Source organism: Panthera tigris, chromosome C2 (assembly GCF_018350195.1).
Source record: "Panthera tigris isolate Pti1 chromosome C2, P.tigris_Pti1_mat1.1, whole genome shotgun sequence".
NCBI classification, from domain to species: domain Eukaryota; kingdom Metazoa; phylum Chordata; class Mammalia; order Carnivora; family Felidae; genus Panthera; species Panthera tigris.
Genome location: NC_056668.1, coordinates 40,218,179 through 40,239,255, shown reverse-complemented (window position 1 = coordinate 40,239,255; position 21,077 = coordinate 40,218,179). Strand labels below are relative to the sequence as shown.

Genomic DNA, 21,077 nt, shown 5'->3' with positions numbered 1-21,077 from the left:
CAATATTATTAAATATTAAAAAATATATATTTGTCTTGGTAACTGGATCCTGGGGAAAGTTTTGCTACTGAGATATAATTGACATATAACATTGCCTTAGTTTCAGGTATACAATATAATATGATATTTGTATATATTACAAAATGACCACCACCACAAGTCTAATTAACATTCATAACCACACATGGTCACAATTTTTTTTCTTGTGAACATTCAAGGTGTACACTCTTAGTAACTTTCAAATATACATTATTAATTACAGTCACCATGCTGTACATTACATTCCAATGATCTATTTATATAAAAAAAATTTTTTTAGTGTTTTATTTTGGAGACAGAGAGAGACAGAGCATGAGTGGGGGGGGGGGGGCAGAGAGAGAAAGGGAGATACAGAATCCAAAGCAGGCTCCAGGCTCTGAGCTGTCAGCACAGTTTGTACCTTTCGACCATCTTCATCAACTTGGCCCAACCCCCAATGCCCACCTATGACAACCACCAACCTGTTCTCTGTATCTATGGGTTAGGATTTGTTTTGTTTTAAATTCCACATATAAATGAGATCATATGATATTTGTCTTTTTCTAACTTCTTTCACTTAAACATAATGCCTTCAAGGTCCATCCATGTTGTCACAAATAACACGACACCTTCTGTTTTGTGGTACATTTATATATGTATATATCTCACATTTTCTTTACCCATCCATCCATTAATGGGCACTGAGGTTCCTTCTTGGCTACTGTAAATATACTACAATGAATATAGGGGTACCGATCTTTTCAAGTTAGTAGGTTTGTTTTCTTTGGATAAATACTCAGAAGAATTATTGAATCATACAGTAGTTCTACTTTTAATTCTTTGAGAGTGATCCACACTGTTTTGCATTGTGGCTATAACAATTTACATTCCCACCAACAGAGCACCAGGGTTTTCTCACATCCTTGCCAACACTTTATCTCTTGTATTTTTGATAATAGCCACTCTGACAGGTGTGAGGTGATAACTCACGGTCATTTGATTTGCATTTCCCTGAGGATTAGTGATGTTGAGCATCTTTTCAAGTACCTGTTAGCCAACTGTAGGTCTTCTTTGGGAAAATGTCTATGCAGATCCTCTGCCCATTTTTTAATTAGACTGTTTTTTTCCTGTTGAGTTATAGGAGTTCTTTTTATATTTGGGATATTAACCCTCTCATCAGCTACATGATTTGCAAATATTTTCTCCTATCTGGTAGGCTGCTTTTCATCTTGTTGATGGCTTCTTTTGCTGTGCAGAAGCTTTTTAGTCTGATGTAGTGCCCCTTGTTTATTGTGCTTTTGTTGCCTTTGCTTTTGGTGTCAAAGACTGATGTCATGGAGCTTATCATCTAGGTTTTCTTCTAGGAGTTTTTGGTTTTAGGTCTTATTGTTCAAGTTTTCATCTGTTTTGAGTTGATTTTTGTGTACGGTGTAAGACAGTGGTCCAGTTCCATTCCTTTGCATGTGGCTGTCCAGTTTTCCCAGCACCATTTATTGAAGAGACTGTCCATTCCCCAATATATATTCTTGGCTCCAGTAAATTAACTGACCATATATGTATGGATTTATTTCTGGGCTCTCTATTCTCTATTAATCTATGCATCTGTTTTTATGCCAATGCCATATTGTTTTGATTACTACAGCTTTGTAATATAGTTTGAAATCAGGTCACATGATGCCTCCAGCTTTGTTCTTCCTTGTCAAGATTGCCTTAGCTATTTGGAATCTTTCATGGTTCCACTGAAATCTTATGAATTATTTTGTTCTATTTCTGGGAAAAATGCTATTGGATTTTTGATAGAGATTGCACTGAATCTGCAGATTGCTTTGGGTGGTATAGGTATTTTAACATTAATTCTTCTAAACCATGAGCATTGAATATCTTTCCATTTATTTGTGTCTTCTTCAATTTCTTTCAATAATGCCATATAGTTTTCAGAGTACAGGTCTTTCACCTCCTTGGTGAAATTTATTTCTAGATATTTTATTCTTTTTGATACAGTTGTAAATAGAACTGCTTTCTTAATTTCTCTGACAGTTCATTATTAGCATAAAGAAATGCAACATTTTTGTACATTGATTTTGTATCTGGCAACTTTATTGACTTTTTAAGTTAGTTCTAATAGCTTCTTGGTGGAATCTTTATAGTTTCCTATACGTAATATCATGTCATCTGCCAGTAGAGAGAGTTTTACTTCTTTTCTGATTGGGAGGACTTTTCTTTTCTTCTCTTCTTTTCCTTTTTTTCTCCCCATGATTGCTCTAGCTAGGACTTCCACTACTATGTGAATAAAAGTGGCAAGAATGGGAATCCTTGTCTTATTCCTGCTCTTAGAGGGAAAGCTTTCAGCTTTTCACCACTGAGTATGAGTTAGCTATGGGTTTGTCATATATGGCCTTTATGATGTTGATATACATTCCCTCTATATCTACTTTGTTGAGAGGTTTTGTTTTTTTTTTATCGTAAATGGATGTTAAATTTTCTTAAATGATTTTCTCCATCTATTGAGAGAATCATATGATTTTTATCCTTTGTTAATGCAGTGTATCACATTGATTGATTTGTGAATGCTGAACCATCCTTGCATCCCTGGAAAAAAATCCCACTTGATTAGTGTATGATCCTTTCAATATGCTGTTGTATTTAGTTTGCTAATATTTTGTTGAGTATTTTTGCATCTATGCTCCTCAGAGATACTGACCTTTAGTTTTTCTTTTGTTCTTCTTGTAATTGATTTCTATTTTCATACCACTGTGGTCAGAAAAGATGCTTAATATTATTTCAATCTTCTTAAATTTATTAACATTTTTTTGTGGCATAATAAATGATCTATCCTGTGCACTTGACAAGAATGTACTTTTGGATGGAATACTCTATATCTCTGGTTAGTCCATCAGGTCTAATGTGTTGTTTAAAGCCAGTGTTTCCTTATTTTTTTGTCTGCATGATCTAACCATTGATGAAAATGGGGTATTAAATTCCCTACTATTCCTATATTGCTGTCTATTTATCTCTTTAGGCTTCTTAACATTTGCTTTATGTAAGTTAGGTCCATGTAAGGGAATATTTTTTAAGATTTCTGTATAAGGAGCAATGAGCAAAATTTTGTCACTTTTTTAACAATTTCAGAACCATTTCGTTTTGTTTTTGTTTTTTTCTTTTTCTTGTTTTATTCCACAATGAAAGCTGACAGTATGGCATTGTGGTCCAGTTTTATGAACCAAAGCTACTGGGAGGAAGGAAGGAGAAGTTACGAGGTTCAGATCTGTAGTTTTCAGGAATCTGGCTTAGCACAAAATTATGACATTAAAATTCAGAAAAATTCAAACATGTATTTACACCATAATGACTATACACATCTTCTTCTAAAGAATAATCTTCCTAATAGCAGTGGAAATAATAACAGCTTTTAGTCTACTGTTTTTTCTCTAGTTTCTGTATATCTACACTGACCAAGAGAATTATCAAGCTTTCCTTCATTTATAATAAAAAAGCAAGGAAATACTATTTTATAAAACTATGCGTGTATATATGTCTAGATTCTGATATTTACTAACATGGATGGGCATAGAGTATGTCATCACCTGATCACATTTCATCTCTGCCAACACAAATGTATCAGTTAATAATCTCTATCTCTTTGCCAATAAAATGACTATTTAATGCCAATAAAATGCAGTCTCAACTGCTTCACCTCGAAATTAACAAATGGAGCAATAAAGACCAAATTTATAAGAAAAAAGATTCGAGTCACTACGAGCATAAGCACCCAATCAAATGCTGAGTTTCTAAACATGGCCAATATAAACAAATGCATGCAGGTCTGTCTAATGTTGACAACAAATCCTGAAAATAAAATATTCCAATGTAATGGTAAAGAAAAACAAAGCAGTGTTCAGGGAATTTGGCATGGGATTTATTTTAAGACCACCAATTTCCTTGAAAAGGAAGCCATTTCCTTTTTTTTTTTTTTTTTTTTTAATTAACTTTTTTAAGCAGGCTCCATGCCCAATGTGGGACTTGAACTCACAACCTTGAGATCAAGGGTCACATACTCTACCAACTGGGCCAGTCAGGAGCCCTGGGAATCTTTTTTTTTTTTTTTTTTTTTTACAGAGAGGAAACAAAGAAATAGCAGGCTAGACAGCCTAGATTTCTCTATAAAATAAATGAAATTAACTGCCACAAGTGATTAAGGTTTTGAATAAGTAATGATCAAAATAATTAAAAAGCCAAGAAGCAATGAAAGTGCTATATGCTGCAGAGAAAGGATACATGGATTGGGGCCTTTAAGACAAACACCTTTTGTGGGACCTGGCCCTGCCCAAAAAATGGCCCTTTATAATTATCCTTTCTTCCTTTAATTTCTAGGCTATTTCCTAAGTTAGTTGAAGCCTAGACCTAAGTTATAAATACAATCAAATAAAACTTGGCTGAATAGAGACCGAAATTAGGCACAAATTCTGTGATTGAAAGACAGTCCATTATGGCAACATAAACAAAAAGGGTTACTGATCTATCATCACATGTGTGGCCTAACACATGAATGTCTAGCCACTCTAAATAAAATGCTGATTATACCCACTTAATTCCATCAAAGAAAAGGCCTTTTGGTCTTCTCTCCCAGGCAACTTGGCGTATTAGGGTATACATTTGTAGTGTTTGCCACTACACATAATAAATGCTACCAGCTGAACTACTTCCCTCTCCAGAGAACCATACGGATCTTTGTGGACCTAATGGCTGCCGGGCAAATACATACTGTCCATCACTGAACCCTGCATGGAATGCTAAAGTCTATGAACATTTACTTTCTGTTGGGGTAAAAGGAGGCTGGGAAGGCAGCATTAAAGTCTGCTTTTATTTTATATGAAACGAGTAAAGTGTTCTCTGCCTGAAGATCCACTTAGTTTCAGTGTGTTGGGCTTTGTTCTACCTGTAAAACAGGAATGGGTGTTTAATCAATCTAAAACAGTAAAACAAGAGGAAAAAATAGCAAGTCACCTCGGCTTCTCAGGCCTCAATTTTCTTATCTATAAAAGAGATTTTATCTGAGGTCCTTTTTAGTGCAAACATATACATATACATGCAGCAAAACCATTTCTTTAGAAAATGCAGCTTACAAAAAGAATCAACCTAGGTAAAATCATAGTCAGTCAATTTAAGACAATTCTCTATAGGACTATATTCATTTCCACAAAATTAAAAAAAAAAAAAAAAAAAAAAACAACAAAAAACCTCAGGTATGAATAAAAACAGAATCCACTTTCCTTCCTGTAAAGAACACCTTCACAAAACTAGTTTTTAGAGTCTCTCAGTCTATAGAAGGCACATCTTCACAAAGTGGAACAGATTTTTATGAGGGTGGACATATAGACCAGAGAGCACGGACACGGAATATAGTAATTTATATGTTTAACATTTATTTCATATATATGTATGTGTGTGTGCCTCACACACACATAAAATAAAATCTTGTAGATATTACTTGTTAATTCTTTAGCTTGTCTATAATTTTTTAGTGTGTCTAGTGAATACAAAATTTTAAATACATGATATATATCATAAATAAGAATTCAACAAACAGATATGAATTATAATGAAATCCATTAGACATCCTGATATCCTGTCCAGTCACCTTGAACATTCTATTTGCCATCCCTGGGAGGCTCTTCTGCTCCATTGTCTAATTTATTACTATCATTTGTTCAGAGCTCAGCTCAAGTATTAGTTCACCCAGCAAACTTTCCCTGGCTTCTCAGACCAAGTCAAGTCCCCTGTTATAATCTCTCATTGTACCCTGTAATTCTTTCATAATTATTGTATAATAATATTATGACTGCTTGTTTAAGATTTTTTTAGTTCCAGGGGTGCCTGGGTGGCTCAGTCGGTTAAGCATCCGACTTCGGCTCAGGTCATGATCTCACGGTTTGTGAGTTCGAGTCCCACATTGGGCTCTGTGCTGACAGCTTGGAGCCTGGAGCCTGCTTCAGATTCTCTGTCTCCCTCTCTCTGGCCTTCCCCTGCTCGCACTCTGTCTCCATATCAAAAATAAATAAACGTTAAAAAAACTTAAAAAGTATATATTTTTTTCTTTTTTTTTTCAGTTCTGTAAGGTCTTTGAGATCAAGGACTTATCTTATTTTCTATTTTAGCCTAGAACCAAGCACAGAGATTTACAGAAAGAATAAATGAATAATTATGGAATAATTATTAGAAGAATTTTCTGGTTTACATATTTCTTTAAATAAAATAGAGGGGCACCTGGGTGGCTCAGTTGGTTAAGCATCCAACTTCGGCTCAGGCCATGATCTCTCAGCGTGCGAGCTGGAGCCCCACGTCAGACTCTGTGCTGACAGCTCAGAGCCTGGAACCTGATTCAGATTCTGTCTCCCTCTCTCTCTGCCCCTCCCCACTCATGCTCTGTCTCTCTCTCTCAAAAATAAATAAAACATTAAAAAAAAAAAAAGAACACTGTTACAGACTTGCTATTCTTTTAATAGTCACCATGTTGTTATTTCCTCATTTTTCTTCTGTTATTAAAAATACAATTAACTTTTCTGTTAAATTCAAATAATGCAGAAAGTTTTCCTTATAAGGAACATTACTCTTTGACAATTTGTTAAGATAGTTTGCTTTCTTTTATCTAGCACTGTCCATCTAAGATTTGCTTCTGCTTATTAATATTTTTTTCATTAGCAGTAATAAAAAAGCTAGAAAGCAATGAAACAGAAGCTAACAAATGAGTTAAATTTTAAAAAATAATAATGTACTTCTGAAAACCTTAAAAGCATTTCCCATTACAACACTAATGTTAACACACATTATATAGGTAAAGGAGGGGAAAAATCCAAATAGGCACTGAAACAAGAAAAACACCTCTTACAAATAATGTATTTCTTTTAATACTTATTTTATTTTCCTCAGAAATCATTACAGAATAACTAAAACCGTTTTGGTAGTTTTTAAAATGACACTCTTTGTAGCAGACATTTGTTACGTTTGTTTACCTAGCCAGCTCTCCTTCACACTGCCTCGATTCACTTCTTGCTCATCCCTCCAACATTTCTATGGTTCTGATCAGGTTGTCAATGTAGCATTCTCACTCCTCACTGTCCTAAACACAGCAATTAGTCCAAGCAGTGGGCACATCACCTTGGCTGAGCTCAAGCTCCCAAAAATTATTCTGAGAATTACAAACAGAGGGAGGGGGTTTCTTCTCTCTTGCTTAATCAACTATGCCTAATCCCAGAACTGTCAGCAGCCCAAGTGAATGAGAACAAAAGAGGGAAGACAGAAAGGAAAAGAATAGTTCTAGATGACATTTTACCCTCTGGATTCAGAAAATCCTGAGACTAGTTCTAGTCCTTGCTTTTCCATGGTTTTGTCATCTACTAAATCCCTCCACGACCTTCTTTTTTTTGCTTAAACTAGCTTAAGTTTGTCAACTATAATCAAAAAGTCCTAATACATCTCCCATATTCATTTGGGCATCATAAAATAAATATAAAAATAATATATTTTCTTAAGTGTTTGTTTATTTTGAGAGAGAGAGAAAGAGCAAGCACACGAGCAGGGTAGGGGCAGAGAGAGAGAGGGAGAGAGAGAATCCTAAGCAGGCTCCGCGCTGTCAGCACAGAGACTGACATAGGGCTCAATCTCACAAAACTGTGAGATCATGACCTGAGCGGAAATCAAGAGTCTTGACACTTTACCAATTGAGCCACCCAGGTGCCCCTATATTTTTTAATAATATAATTTTCTTGACACTGCATTGCTCTTAAAATCTATACAAGGTTATCTATATAAATCTAACTCTTTCTCCCCAAAATTTTTTCAGCTTTACTGGGGTGTAATTGACAAACAGAAATTGTATGTATTTAAGTGTGCAACTTGATGTTTTGATATACATATAGACAGTGAATTATCACTGTAATCAAGCTGGTTAACATATTCATCACCTCACATCATTCCCACCTCCAAATTTAAATATATACAAATAAACTTTTAAAGAAACACAATGTACATGCATTCTTTTAAATTTTATATATACATATATAAAGAAAAAAAAAACCCATATAGTTAATATATATAAAATTAGTACACCTACAAGATTTAAAAATGTTAAGTGTACAGAAAGAGTTAAGTCCTCTCACTAGTCCAATGCTCCAGAACAACAACTTGCAAAATTTTTAATTGCTGTTGATAATAAGATAATAACAATGATGATAATAAGATTTGTCAGTATTTCCTACTAGTTGTAAATATTATTTCTTGACTTCCTGCTGTGGAAGAAAATTTAACTCCTTACACAACCAATTCTACATTCCCATTAGTTATTATTATTATTTCCTCTATTATTGATCTTTGTAACTACTTAACATTTATTTATGGTTTCATGTGGTACTGACACTCTGTTTTGTAAAATGAGAATTAAAGGAAGGGTATTTTTTAGTGCTCTTATTCTTCACTTCAACTCACAACTTGCATCAAATATTCTTATATTGAAAGCTGAATAATTTCCTTCTGTTCTGCAACTGTAATTATTTTTGTACTTTATCTAAAAGTTCAAAGTCAGTAAGCATTACTTACATTAAGGAAACTAAATAACACTCGGTACATTATCTAAGCAGTTTGCTATGATTCTGTATTCTTTCTGTTCAGATTATTTTTAATTTTCCTGGAGTGTCTAATTCCCTTTTTAAGTTCTTTGCCTTTTGCCACTACCTTAAATGGTACTAAATTCTCACAATTATTCTCAAATCTCCATTTTTACTGAAGGTCTTACATCTATAAGACCTACTACTCAATAGTGATCCTATACCCCTCTATCTCAAGTAAAAACCATTATTTTTTAGATCCACTGTCATTTTTCTGGAGCACATCTTCTAATAACTTCTTAATAAAGGATATGTAGACAAGTCAATCTTCTACATCCTTACAAGCCTGGAAATGTTGTCTCTAACTCTCACACTTCACTGACAGTTTGGATGAGTACAAAATTCTACATTGAAAATAATTTCTCCTCAAATCTTTCAAGACACTGATTCATTATATTCGACCACCCACTGTTAGTTAATGAAGACCAATACCAAGTTGATGTTTGTTCCTTTGCATGTGACCTAGTTTTTCCTCTACAAGGTGTTCAAATCTGTTTTTTCATTCTTGGTATTCTGAAATCACAAAATGATGTATTTGGTGGAGAATTTTTTATATTCACTGTGTGAGCACTTCTTGAGTTCTTTCAGTCTAGAAGTTCATGACTTTCAGTTCTGGGAAATTCTTTTAGTTTGTCTTTAAATTTTTCCTCCAATGTATCTTCTGTAAGTTCTTTTTCTCAAACTCCAACTAGTTAGGATAATAAACCTCCAACATAAAGGTACCATATCATTTTTTTTTTCTCTGACACATTCCTTCTCTTTGACTCTATTTTACATTCTGGATTATTTCTTCCAACATTACTTTCCAAATTTCCTACAGAACTTTATATTTTCTTAATTTCCAAAAACTCATTTTTGGTTTCTCATTATTCCATTCTCACAGCATGATGTGTTGATGTTTTAACGTTACACATATCATCTCAACTCTCTCTGAAAATACACATTACAGATTTTATATTTCTCTTAATTTTTTGTTTTTACATTAACACTATTTCTTCCAAATTTTTTTTAAAGTTTTTCATTGTATTTTTTTCATGTTAAAGGCATTCCTCAACCGTCTGATGACTCCTGAATACCCATCAATTTTTAAGAATAAGGCCATATGCAGATTAATTGGGAGCTCTATAAGCATGTCTAGACTTTGATGACTGATGAGTTTTTCTTTAGGGTAATTAAGTGACTAGCTAGCTGTCTCAAAAAGGAAACTTTAGCTGCCAGAATGCAAAGATCATTGGTCCAAAGTCATTTAATTTCTTTAGAGAAAAGAAAAAAATAGCAACTCTTTCCCCACCCCAACTTGGCCCTAAGGCCTGGTGATTGGCCTAAATGGAAAAACTTCAATTAACTCCTTTATCTACACTCTCCCCAAGTATCCCATTCCCTACTCTCTATTTCATGCCTGGCATATTCAAATTCTACACCTCTCTAGGATTCAGGGAGGAGGCAGGCAGGACAAACTAGACCTCCTATCTTATAAAGCAGAGTATAATTCTGTGTCAACTGCTACCCACAGTTTTTAAAAATGTTTTACAAATAATCAAGTATACATAGATTAAAATATATAAAACAACAAGAATTCCACTAAATGATACTTATCCTACAAGACATCTGATATTTTCTATTTTATTTATAATGTTGATAAATGATTTCATAACACATTGTGATGTGTGATTTGAGGCGCACGTACACATGCGCAAAACAAAAAGCAAGTTACGTTGTGACTTGCTCTGTCATGTTTCAATGACCATTCACTCTTCTGTTTTCTCTCCCCAAGAAAATTTTTGAAATCTTTCATTCACTGATGGCTCTTCTCTACTTTCTTTTCACTGTATTTCTCTCTTTTACATCTTTACTATAATTTTAGTAGGATCTAGAAGGGCAAAAAGAATAAATGTAAGTGCTCAGTTTGTGATCTTTAACTTGAATTCCTCTACAAGTATTTTTAAAAACCAGAAGCTTCCTAACCTCCTTCTGACCTGATTTAAGGTCCCTCTGCTAAGTATGATGGCCTCAATTGCTGTATTCTGGGACTTACCATTAGAGCTAGGGAATTAAAAAGGAAAGAGATGGTAGTGACCATAAGAATGTATGAAACAATTCCAACTAGCTCTAAAACTAAAAGTAAAATTGTGGTTAAATGTTCAATATTAAACCTAAGTACTTAAATGAAGAAATAGAATTTTTTGTTGTTGTTGTTATAGTCCAAGATTTTAGAAATTTCTTTTTGAGGGAAGACTTTAGGAAAGGCTCCTTCCACAGAGAAAATAATCAAAACCCAATTCCCAAATATGTCAAGAAAAATAATACTTCCATAAGATGCAAAGAGTACTTACAAAGCAAGGCTACTCAAAACATACTGTACGTGCTCACATTCATCTGGGAATGATGCACTGGCTGATGTGAAACAGCAAAGTGCAGTCTGAAGAACCTGAAGCTGTGGCAAAGGGACCTGCCATCTTCCAGCATAATCTTCAACCACCTGACAGGGAAGCAATCCAAAAAGTACATTATTATAGAAAATGCTCGCAACATCTCGAGTTTAAAAATTTTGATACTACTAGATAAATTAAAAATTTAGTTCAGCATTAATACAAGTGACTTAAGGACAAAACATTATTTTCATAATGTATATCTGAAAATGAAATAACTATTATCTTTGAAAATGTGGAAAAGAAATATAGAATATGAATAATTACAGTCTAACTGCCACATCTTTAACAAATTGTAACAAACATAACAAAGACCTTCACCTCCCATATCCAGCCTTTATCAAAACATCAATTATCAAATATTAAAGTAGATAGACAATACAATACGGTAATAAAAAATTAGAAATGAGCATAATTATTATCATTACAATTTATTAAAGACTAAACTCTAGGGGTGTCTGGGTGGCTCTGTCAGTTGAGTCTAACTCTTGATTCTGGCTCAGGTCAAAATCTCAAGAGTCATGGGATCAAGCCATGCGTCGGGCTCCATGTGGAGTATTGAGCCTGCTTAAGATTCTCTCTCTCTCTCCCTCTGCCCCTCTGCCCTGCTCATGCTCTCTCTCTAAAATAAAAAATTAATAAATTAATTAAAATTAAATAAAAAAAATAATAAAGACTAAACTCTAAACATTCTGGCACTAATGAGTATTAAAGATATAGTGGCATGACACTCTGATTCTGAAAGTTTAAGGTGTACGTACAAGAGCTTTATGAATTTAGACAGGTCATTTCCTTCTCTATGCATTAGTTTCCTCACCATAAAATAGAGATAATAATGCTTATCTTGCAGATTAGAATAATTTATGAGAAAGCATTTTAGAACTATCAATTGCTATGAAATGTTAATTATGATTTCTCATATGCAAGACTGCTATATTAAAACAATATATTATATTTTAAAAATTCATCATATAAACCAGGTTGGCAAACTATGGCCTACAGGCCAAATATGACCTGCCACCTATTTTTGTATGACCCACAGCTAAGAATGAGATGTTACATTTTCAAATGGTTGAAAAAATATTTTGTGATTTCTGAAAATCAAATGAAATTCAAATTTTAATGTCCACAGAGCTTTACTGGAACATAACCAGATTCATCCATTTACATACTATCTATGGCTGCTTTCCTGCTATAACAACCAGTTATGTAGTTATGACAGAAATCATATGGTTCACAAAGCCTAAAATATTTAATTTCTGCCCCACTACAGAGAAAGTTTGCCAACTCCTGGTTTAAAAGCTGGAAAAAATAGAACAGAGTACAAAAGCCAAGAGAACACTCAGAGCTCAAAGACTTTTCACACTCGTCACTTCCTGTTGGGAGATAATTTTCCATGGGTCTTTTGTATTTCCACAGTTTTTTTGTTTTTTTTGTTTTAAAAAAAAACTGGGGTGCCTGGGTGGCTCAGTCGGTTAAACGTTGAACTTCAGCTCAGGTCATGATCTCATAGTCCATGAGTTTGAGCCCTGCATCAGGCTCTGTGCTGACAGCTCAGAGCCTGGAGCCTGCTTCCAATTCTGTGTCTCCCTCTCTCTGCCCCTTCCCCGCTCACACTCTGTCTGTCTCTGTCTCTCTCTCAAAAATAAATAAACATTAAAAAGACTTTTTTAAAAATTTTAAAAAGGCTCAACTGCCTTCATCTTTTCAAAGATATTCATAGGCAATAGCCTTGAAAAACAGAGATGATGTCTCCCTCCAGAGCCTGTTTACTATTTAGCATAATCATGATGTTCTCTCCCTCTGGAGCAAGGGCCAGGCAGATACACTTGTAGACCACTATAAAAGATTAGGGTTCCCTAAGCTTGGGTTTCCTCAACTATGATGAAAACCCACTGTGAGTGCAGGATCCACCTTTGTCACTTACCTTTATGAGACTTGAGGGGCAAGGGGAACCAACCTGAGCATGAAGCTCATGCAGCTTGCTGTACCATGAATAATCAAGTCCATTATCTCTGACCCAGGCTTTTCATGTTTTCTGCCAGCATCTGTGAAACTGCGACACACTAAACCTAGATAAAATTTTAGACCCTTCGTGGTTGACTGACAATTCCAAATTGCAATACCAGAAAGTTAGCTGGGAAGTAAAAACTATTACTAACTATGATGACCCCAAATAGGACACTTTTCTAAACCACTACAGGCCAAAAAAAAAAAAAAAAAAAAAAAAAGGTGGATAGACTGTCATTGCCTGCCTCCAAAATTTCTCTTCACTAGCATATTTGACCAGCTTTATAAACTCTTTTTGGCCACCATAACACCATTCTTTTTTTTTTTTTAATGTTTATTTTCGAGTGATAGAGTGTAAGCAGGGGAGGGGCAGAGAGAGAGGGAAACAGAATCCGAAGCAGGCTTCAGGCTCTGAGCTGTCTGCACAGAGCCTGATGTGGGGTTCGAATTCACAAGCCGTGAGATCATGACCTGAGCTGAAGTCGGAAACTCAACCGACTGAGCCACCCAGTTGCCTCTGACCAGCATAACACCATTCTGATACCACGTAAAATATAGGCACCTGACAGTCTCATGTTTTCCTGTCCTCCATCCCAAACAGTTTGCCCTAATCCATATCTACTTATAACCATATGAGGTAAGTTTATCTCCTTAGAAGATTTCTATTTTGTCAGCTTCTATTCTTATTATAGCTTCCCTTGTTTACCAATATTCAGCTACTGATATCTAATATACTGCCTGATCTAGCTGAGCCCAAACCTAACACAATAAAAAAGCCCAAACGTAACACATCAAACCTACTAGAAGTGTTGCCATAATATGTTTGAAGGGATATAAACAAAATAACTGAAATCTACATATCTTCTTACACTGTTTAATATCATGCCAGATGCTACTAATACAGTATAACATTAACATAACACTTTAAGACACACTATCACACTATTTCTCTTTTAAATATTTCCTTAAAATATGTGAAACCATACATTACATAGCCCTTTTATTTGAAATTTTTCTCCTGTGCTATCATAAGCACTCAACTAATGAGACCAGATACCATGACATCATAATCTGAATGTGTTCTACCAGGTTGAAATGTAGCAAGCAACACATCTTCCATTTTTCTTTTTCTTTTGCATTCTAATAAGTAACACTCTTAACATAACGGCCACAATTATGTTGCAGTTGCTGCAAACAAAGTAAAATTTACCTGAATTACTAACATCAACATCTGCTATAGTTCTAAATTCTTCAAGAAAATGGTCTAAGGATCGAGATCAATAGTCCATTAGGGATTGGTAAACCCTCCCCCTTTTTTTTCTTTCATTTTGAAGGGCATAACAAACTTACTGCAATGCAATTTACTATAATTTATAGAAACTATATGAACATTGCTGAAAGAAGTTACAGCGAAGGCCAAAAGCATGCCGTGATATAAGGGGAGTTGAAGAGAAGGGCAGAACTACTGCCAAAGAAAGATGCTGGAATAGTGCAATGATCCCACAGCACTTTGTCAGCATTCCCATTTACAGGAGCATATACCCTGATCTAAAAGGGATATAGTATATATTATCATTAATTAATAATATTATAATAATTAACCAAGGCAAATTATTGTGAGAATGAGCACAGAGAGCACAGATTCTTTCTCTAGCAAAACTGTCAAAACACAGATTTATTGTAAACCTATTAAGTTAAATTACATTAATTATTTAAGAACATTAAGATACAGCATCCAAATTGCTACAGACTGACATATGTCCCCCTAAAATTCATATGCAATATATGCATTGAATAAATTTGCTAATTTTATAAATACCTAAACATTATAATAGACATTAAGTTAGTCTTTTCTCCACCCCTTTCAATATAATTATGTTGTTCATGTTATAATAATAACTACTACATATGTATAAATATCTCCTAGCTCTCTCTGCCCACTGAGAGAGCATAGGAGAAGTAACACCCCAGGAGCAATATATATATACTTAAGGCACAAATCTTGGTTTCTAAACACTATTCTCCAATAAAAGAAACTTGGACTTCTCGAGGCCTCCTCCAGTAGGCCTGGAGCAGAGAAAACACAAGATGAGACTAGAACATTTTGTGGTGCCAGAAAGTAAGGGAAGGCTGCAAAAATGATGGGGTATAAGAACACAGGAGCCAACCTGAAGGAGCTCTTAACCGCTAAAGCTGGAACAATTTAAGCAACAAAATAAATGATAGTACTGACTTTAGTCCAGGGAACAAGATAAATATCCAGGAGTCCACAGTGATACAAATAACCAAATAAATAAATGTTAGAGATGAGACAGCTCTTCCTCGCCATAAAATCCCAATTACTAAACACAGAAGAAAAGAGAGACATAGAGAATCAGCATTAGGCAAATACACAGTAATGGATGCTACAGACAAGATCCATGGATCAATGCTAATATTCGTGAGTAAAAGTTTAGGAGATGCAGGATTTGCAGTCTCAAATTATCTCCCCCAAGATATTTACAAACTAAAAATAGAAAGACTGTAACTTAAGGGTACAGAAACCTCACACACACTTAACCAAATCAAAGTAAATATCATCAGTAACTAATACAACATATCATTATCATAAATCTCTTGATATGGCACATCAAGAAAGACACAATGGCATTTTTGTAGTACTTCTGCCAAAAATGCCTAACCTCGTTCCAGTCATGAAAAATCATCAGACAAACCCAAATTGAGGGATGCTTTACATAAAACTAATCAGTACCCTTCAAAAGTGTTAAGGTCATGAAAGACAAGGGAAAGCTGAAGAACTAGTTATTATTCACTGGAAGAGATTAAGGTAAATAACAACTAAATACAACATGAGATCCAGAAATAACATTCTGGAACAGAAAAATCATTAGTGGAAAAACTGGTAAATTTCTAAAAAGGTCTGTAATTTAGTGATTATTACACTAGTGTTGCTTTCCTGTTCTTGATAATTGTACCATGTTTTCAATAAGTACAAAAGTAGTTCAATTTTTAAAACTTGAAAAAGGTTTTTTTGTTCTCACCTCTTCCTTCAAATTTTGGTGTTTTCATTTATTTTCTGGGGGCTATTTTATAACATAAGCACAATTCTACATTTACTTTCCCTACTTTGTTACCTAGCTACACATCAAGATTTACCCTTGCCTATGGGTATTTTTTTAGGGTCAGATGGAAAAATAAATCAAGTAGATTAGCAGCAGTGTGGAAAGAGTATAGGTTTTAGAATTAGACAGACCTGGCTTTGTCACTTAGTAGTTATATAAACTTAGCAAAGTTATTATACTTCTCTAAGTTTCCTATAAAATGAATTTAATATCACCTAAATCACAGAGTGACTGGAGAAGAGAATATATTAAAATCTAGGATAATTCCTGGCACATACCAGTCCACTTTAAGAAAATGGCAATGGTATACTTTTTGACTGTTTCATTGCATCAGCATGAGCTGGTTAATTATTTGTTTCCCAGTATAATTAATTAAAACAAACTTTATGCACTTTTAGCAAGCAGATAGGCCACTTCCAAATATCTATTCAAAAGCTACTGCTGAGTTTCAACTATTTAGTTCAATACCCCTTGACAAATGAAGCATATCCTAGATACAGCAATACAAATAAAATGCTTCATCATGCCTGAACAGATACCTGAGGATTCTTCTTCTTCTTCTTTTTTTTTTTTTTTTTAACAGTTTTCCAGTGAGAATAAAGAAGATAAAGAAAAGCTCTGTTCAAAACAAGAGTCACTGTCATTTGACTTTTTCTGTCAGGATAATCATGTCAAGAAAATCTAAAATTAAAGTCATATTTTAAAAACCCACCAAAATGGTTTAGAAATAAATCCTAATAAGCTAAAAGTTGTTTGGAATCTACAAAGGAAATAATCTTCAGTAATAGACAACCTAAGACCCAGTTCTTTTGGGGGCTCAATTAAGCATATCGTTTGTTCAGCTCACTACTCCTTAAACAGATATTTCTGCAACATTAAAGTCTATAATAGGTTCTGTGAATGTAATAAGACTCAACCTTTTACAAAATGGAAAATGGAGTAAACATCTCTAAATCTTAATATTCCATACAATCTTACTATTAAAAGGAATCTTCATGATTATCTAGTCAAAGCTACAAACCAAAGCAGGAATATCCATTACAATATCACTCCCAGAAGGCTCTCTTCTCCTTGAGTTTTCTTCATCCATATGATGTGAGACAAGCCAGGGCCCTCCATGTGGTTGCCAAAGTATCTACTTAAAGACCCGCCTTTCTTCTTAAGTTAACCCAAAGAAGATAAGAAGTAGGCTCATTTTAAATGTTTTAGACAAATTTTGATCCCTGTCAATTTTTCATTTGATTGCAAACTCACTATGGAGAATGATATATTACATGGTTCCCTGATTAATATTAAAATTGGCACATAAAACAAGGGACCCCCAAAATACAAGCAAAAGGAAACGTATTTGAACGTCAAATCAGAATGTAGGGTGAACAAACCTCTGTGTGTGCCAGCAGGAAGTGGTATACATAGATGTGTGTGCCCATGATAATGACTTAACTAGCTTGGGCTAAGCAGAATTCTGCATCTGACTTCAATTTAGCATGGCCTCGCAAGAAATAGTATTGCAGGTATGGCTGAGGCACTGATTTTATTAAATTTTTTAATGTTTATTTATTTATTTTGAGAGAGTGTGCACACATGAGCAGGAGAAAGACAGTGAGGAGACAGAGAATCCCAAATAGGCTCTATGCTCTTGAGGAGCCCAACACAGGGCTCGATCCCATGGCCCTGGGATCATGACCTGAGCCAAAACCAAGAGTCATATGCTCAAACGACTGAGCTATCCCTTTGTTATTGATTTTTTTTTAAATTTCCTTTAGTCATATAGGGGTTTTAGATACTAATAAAATTTATGTTCTTTTCTTATGGAAAAATTTTTGTTTTTTCTGTCTGGTTTCTCAATCATACCTACAAGCCAGAGGATTAAACTGAAAAGTTGGCTGAATTCCACACATGTCTTAATACACTAGTGTGTGAATGCCTAGACTTTAAATTGTTAGTGCTATGGAGTATTATTCAGACATAAAGGGGGAATTTTGGAGGGATGGGTTAAATAGGGGGTAGGGATTAAGGCATGCACTTTTTATGATAGTATGGAATTGTCAATTCACCTGTATTGTACAACTGAAACTAATACAACACTGTATGTTAAAAAAATAATAAAATTTCTAAATATGATATAAACTAGAATATAAAGATAAATAAATAGTCCTAGATCAGTTGACCTAACTCTGTCCCTCTCCCTCTTAATTTTGTTCTCAAAGAGAAGTTCTTAGATTCATGCAACTTACCCAAAGTCTTTTCTTTTTTAAATGTTTCTTTATTTTTGAGAGAGAGAGAGAGAGAGAGAGAGAGAGAGAGAGAGCACGCAGGGGCAGAGGAGGGGCAAAGAGAGGGAGACACAGAACTCGAATAGGGCTCCAGGCTCTGCATAGTCAGCACAGATCCTGACGCGGGGCTCGAACTGAGGAATTGTGAAATCATGACCTGAGCTGAAGTCAGACACTTAACTGACTGAGCCACCCAGGCACCCCTTGTCCAAAGTCTTCTAACGTCACTGTCATAATATGGTCTCCAGTAGCCTCTGGAATTAAGTACATAAATCTAATCAAGGATATAGAAGTGAAGATTTTATCTGAGTTCAACGAAGATAGCCAGTAGATTGTATCAAGTAAATAAATGAAGAGTCAGATTCCTTATTATATAGGGCATAAGTCACATTCTTAGACTGAAGCTGAAGGAAAATTCAATGGAATTATTACAAATTCAAAGGCAAAAAGAGAAATTTAAAAGGTTTATGCATCAAATACTAACTTTAGGTACCATGTTTGCTCAGTCTCAAGAACTAAATTTGTTTAAAAATGATATACTTTAACGAGGCACTTGGGTGGTTCAATAGGTTAAGCCTCTGACTTTTGATTTTGGCTCAGGTCATGATTTCACAGTTTGTGAGATCGAGCCCCACAACAGGTTCTGCACTAGAGGCATAGAGCCTGCTTGGGATTCTTTCTCTGCCTTTCCCGTGCTCACATGAACTCTCTCGCTCCCTCTCCCTCTCTCTCTCAAAATAAATAAATAAACACTTAGAAAAAAAGATACACTTACAATTAAAATAACAGTGAGAGGGTTAAAAAATAAATAAAAGGAGGTCATATTGATAAAGATGGGAGAGAGGTACTACCTTAATAATAAGGTCACTATCAGAATCAAGACTAGATATATATACAGCAAAAAGCAACAGAAAGAGAGATCAAGGAATCAACCCCATTTACAATTCCACCAAAAACCATAAAATACCTAGGAATAAACCTAACCAAAGAGGTGAAAAATCTATACACTGAAAACTATAGAAAGCTTATGAAAGAAATTGAAGACAACACACACACACACACACACACACACACAAGTGGAAAAATATTCCATGCTCCTGGATTGGAAGAACAAATATTGTTAAAGTGTCAATACTACCCAAAGCAATCTGCATATTCAATGCAATCCCTATCAAAATAACACCAGCATTCTCCACAGAGCTAGAACAATCCTAAAATTTGTATGGAACCACAAAAGACCCAGAATAGACAAAGCAATCTTGAAAAAGAAAACCAAAGCTCGAGGCATCACAATCCTGGAATTCAAGATGTATTGCAAAGCTGTAATCATCAAGACAGTATGGTACTGGCACAAAAACAGACACTCAAATCAATGGAACAGAACAGAGAACCCAGAAATGAACCCACAAATGTATGGCCAACTAATCTTTAACAAAGCAGAAAAGAATATCCAATAGAATAAAAACAGTCTCTTCAGTAAGTGGTGCCTGGAAAACTGGACAACAACATGCAGAAAAATAAACCTGGACCACTTTCTTACACCATACACAAAAATAAACTCAAAATGGATAAAAGACCTAAATGTCAGATAGGAAGCCATCAAAATCCTCGAGGAGGAAGCAGGCAAAAACCTCTTTGACTTTGGCCGCAGCAAGTTCTTCTTACTCAACATGTCTCTGGAGGCAGGGGAAACAAAAAAAAAAAAAATGAACTATTGGGACCTCATCAAGATAGAAAGCTTCTGCAGAGAAGGAAACAATCAACAAAATGCAACCAGATGGGAGAAGATATTTGCAAATGGCATATCAGATAAGGGGTTACAGCTATAAAGAACTGATCAAACTCAATACCCCAAAAAACAAATAATCCAGTGAAGAAATGGGCACAAGATGTGAATAGACACTTCTCCAAAGAAGACATCCAGATGGCCAACTGGCATATGAAAAAAAGGCTCAACATCACTTATCATCAGGGAAGTACACATTAAAAACACAATGAAATACCACCTCACACCAGTCAGAATGGCCAAAGTTAACAACTCAGGCAAGAACAGATGTTGGTGAGGATGTGGAGAAAGAGGATCTCTTGCACTGCTGGTGGGAATGCAAATTGGTGCAGCCACTCTGGAAAACAGTATGGGAGTTCCTCAAAAAATTAAAAATAGAACCACCCTGCGACGCAGCAATTGCACTACTAGGTATTTATCTAAGGGATACAGGTATGCTGTTTTGAAGGGGCACATGCACACCAATGCTTATAGTAGCACTACCTTCAATAGCCAAAGTATAGAAAGAGCCCAAATGTCCATCGATGGATGAATGGATAAAGAAAATGTGGTATATATATACAATGGAGTAATACTCGGCGATCAAAAAGAATGAAATCTTCCCATTTGCAACAATGTGGATGGAACTGGAGGGTATTATGCTAAGCGAAATTAGTCAGAGAAAGACAAATATCATATGACTTCACTCATATGTAGAATTTAAGATACAAAATAGATGAACATAAGGGAAGGTCAGAAAAATAATATAAAAACAGGGAGGGGGACAAAACATAAGA

General features: G+C 34.9%; 1 protein-coding gene across 2 annotated transcripts in view; it reads right to left on the bottom strand.

The window, feature by feature from the left end:
• The window catches only part of ZNF654 (zinc finger protein 654), a 93,634-nt gene that overhangs the window by 52,883 nt on the left and 19,674 nt on the right, over positions 1–21,077 (bottom strand). For both annotated transcript variants that reach the window (XM_007082004.3, XM_015537484.2), the window contains exon 2: positions 11,012–11,157. In XM_007082004.3, the coding sequence (XP_007082066.2) occupies positions 11,012–11,157 (146 nt within the window). The remainder of the gene's footprint in view (positions 1–11,011; positions 11,158–21,077) is intronic.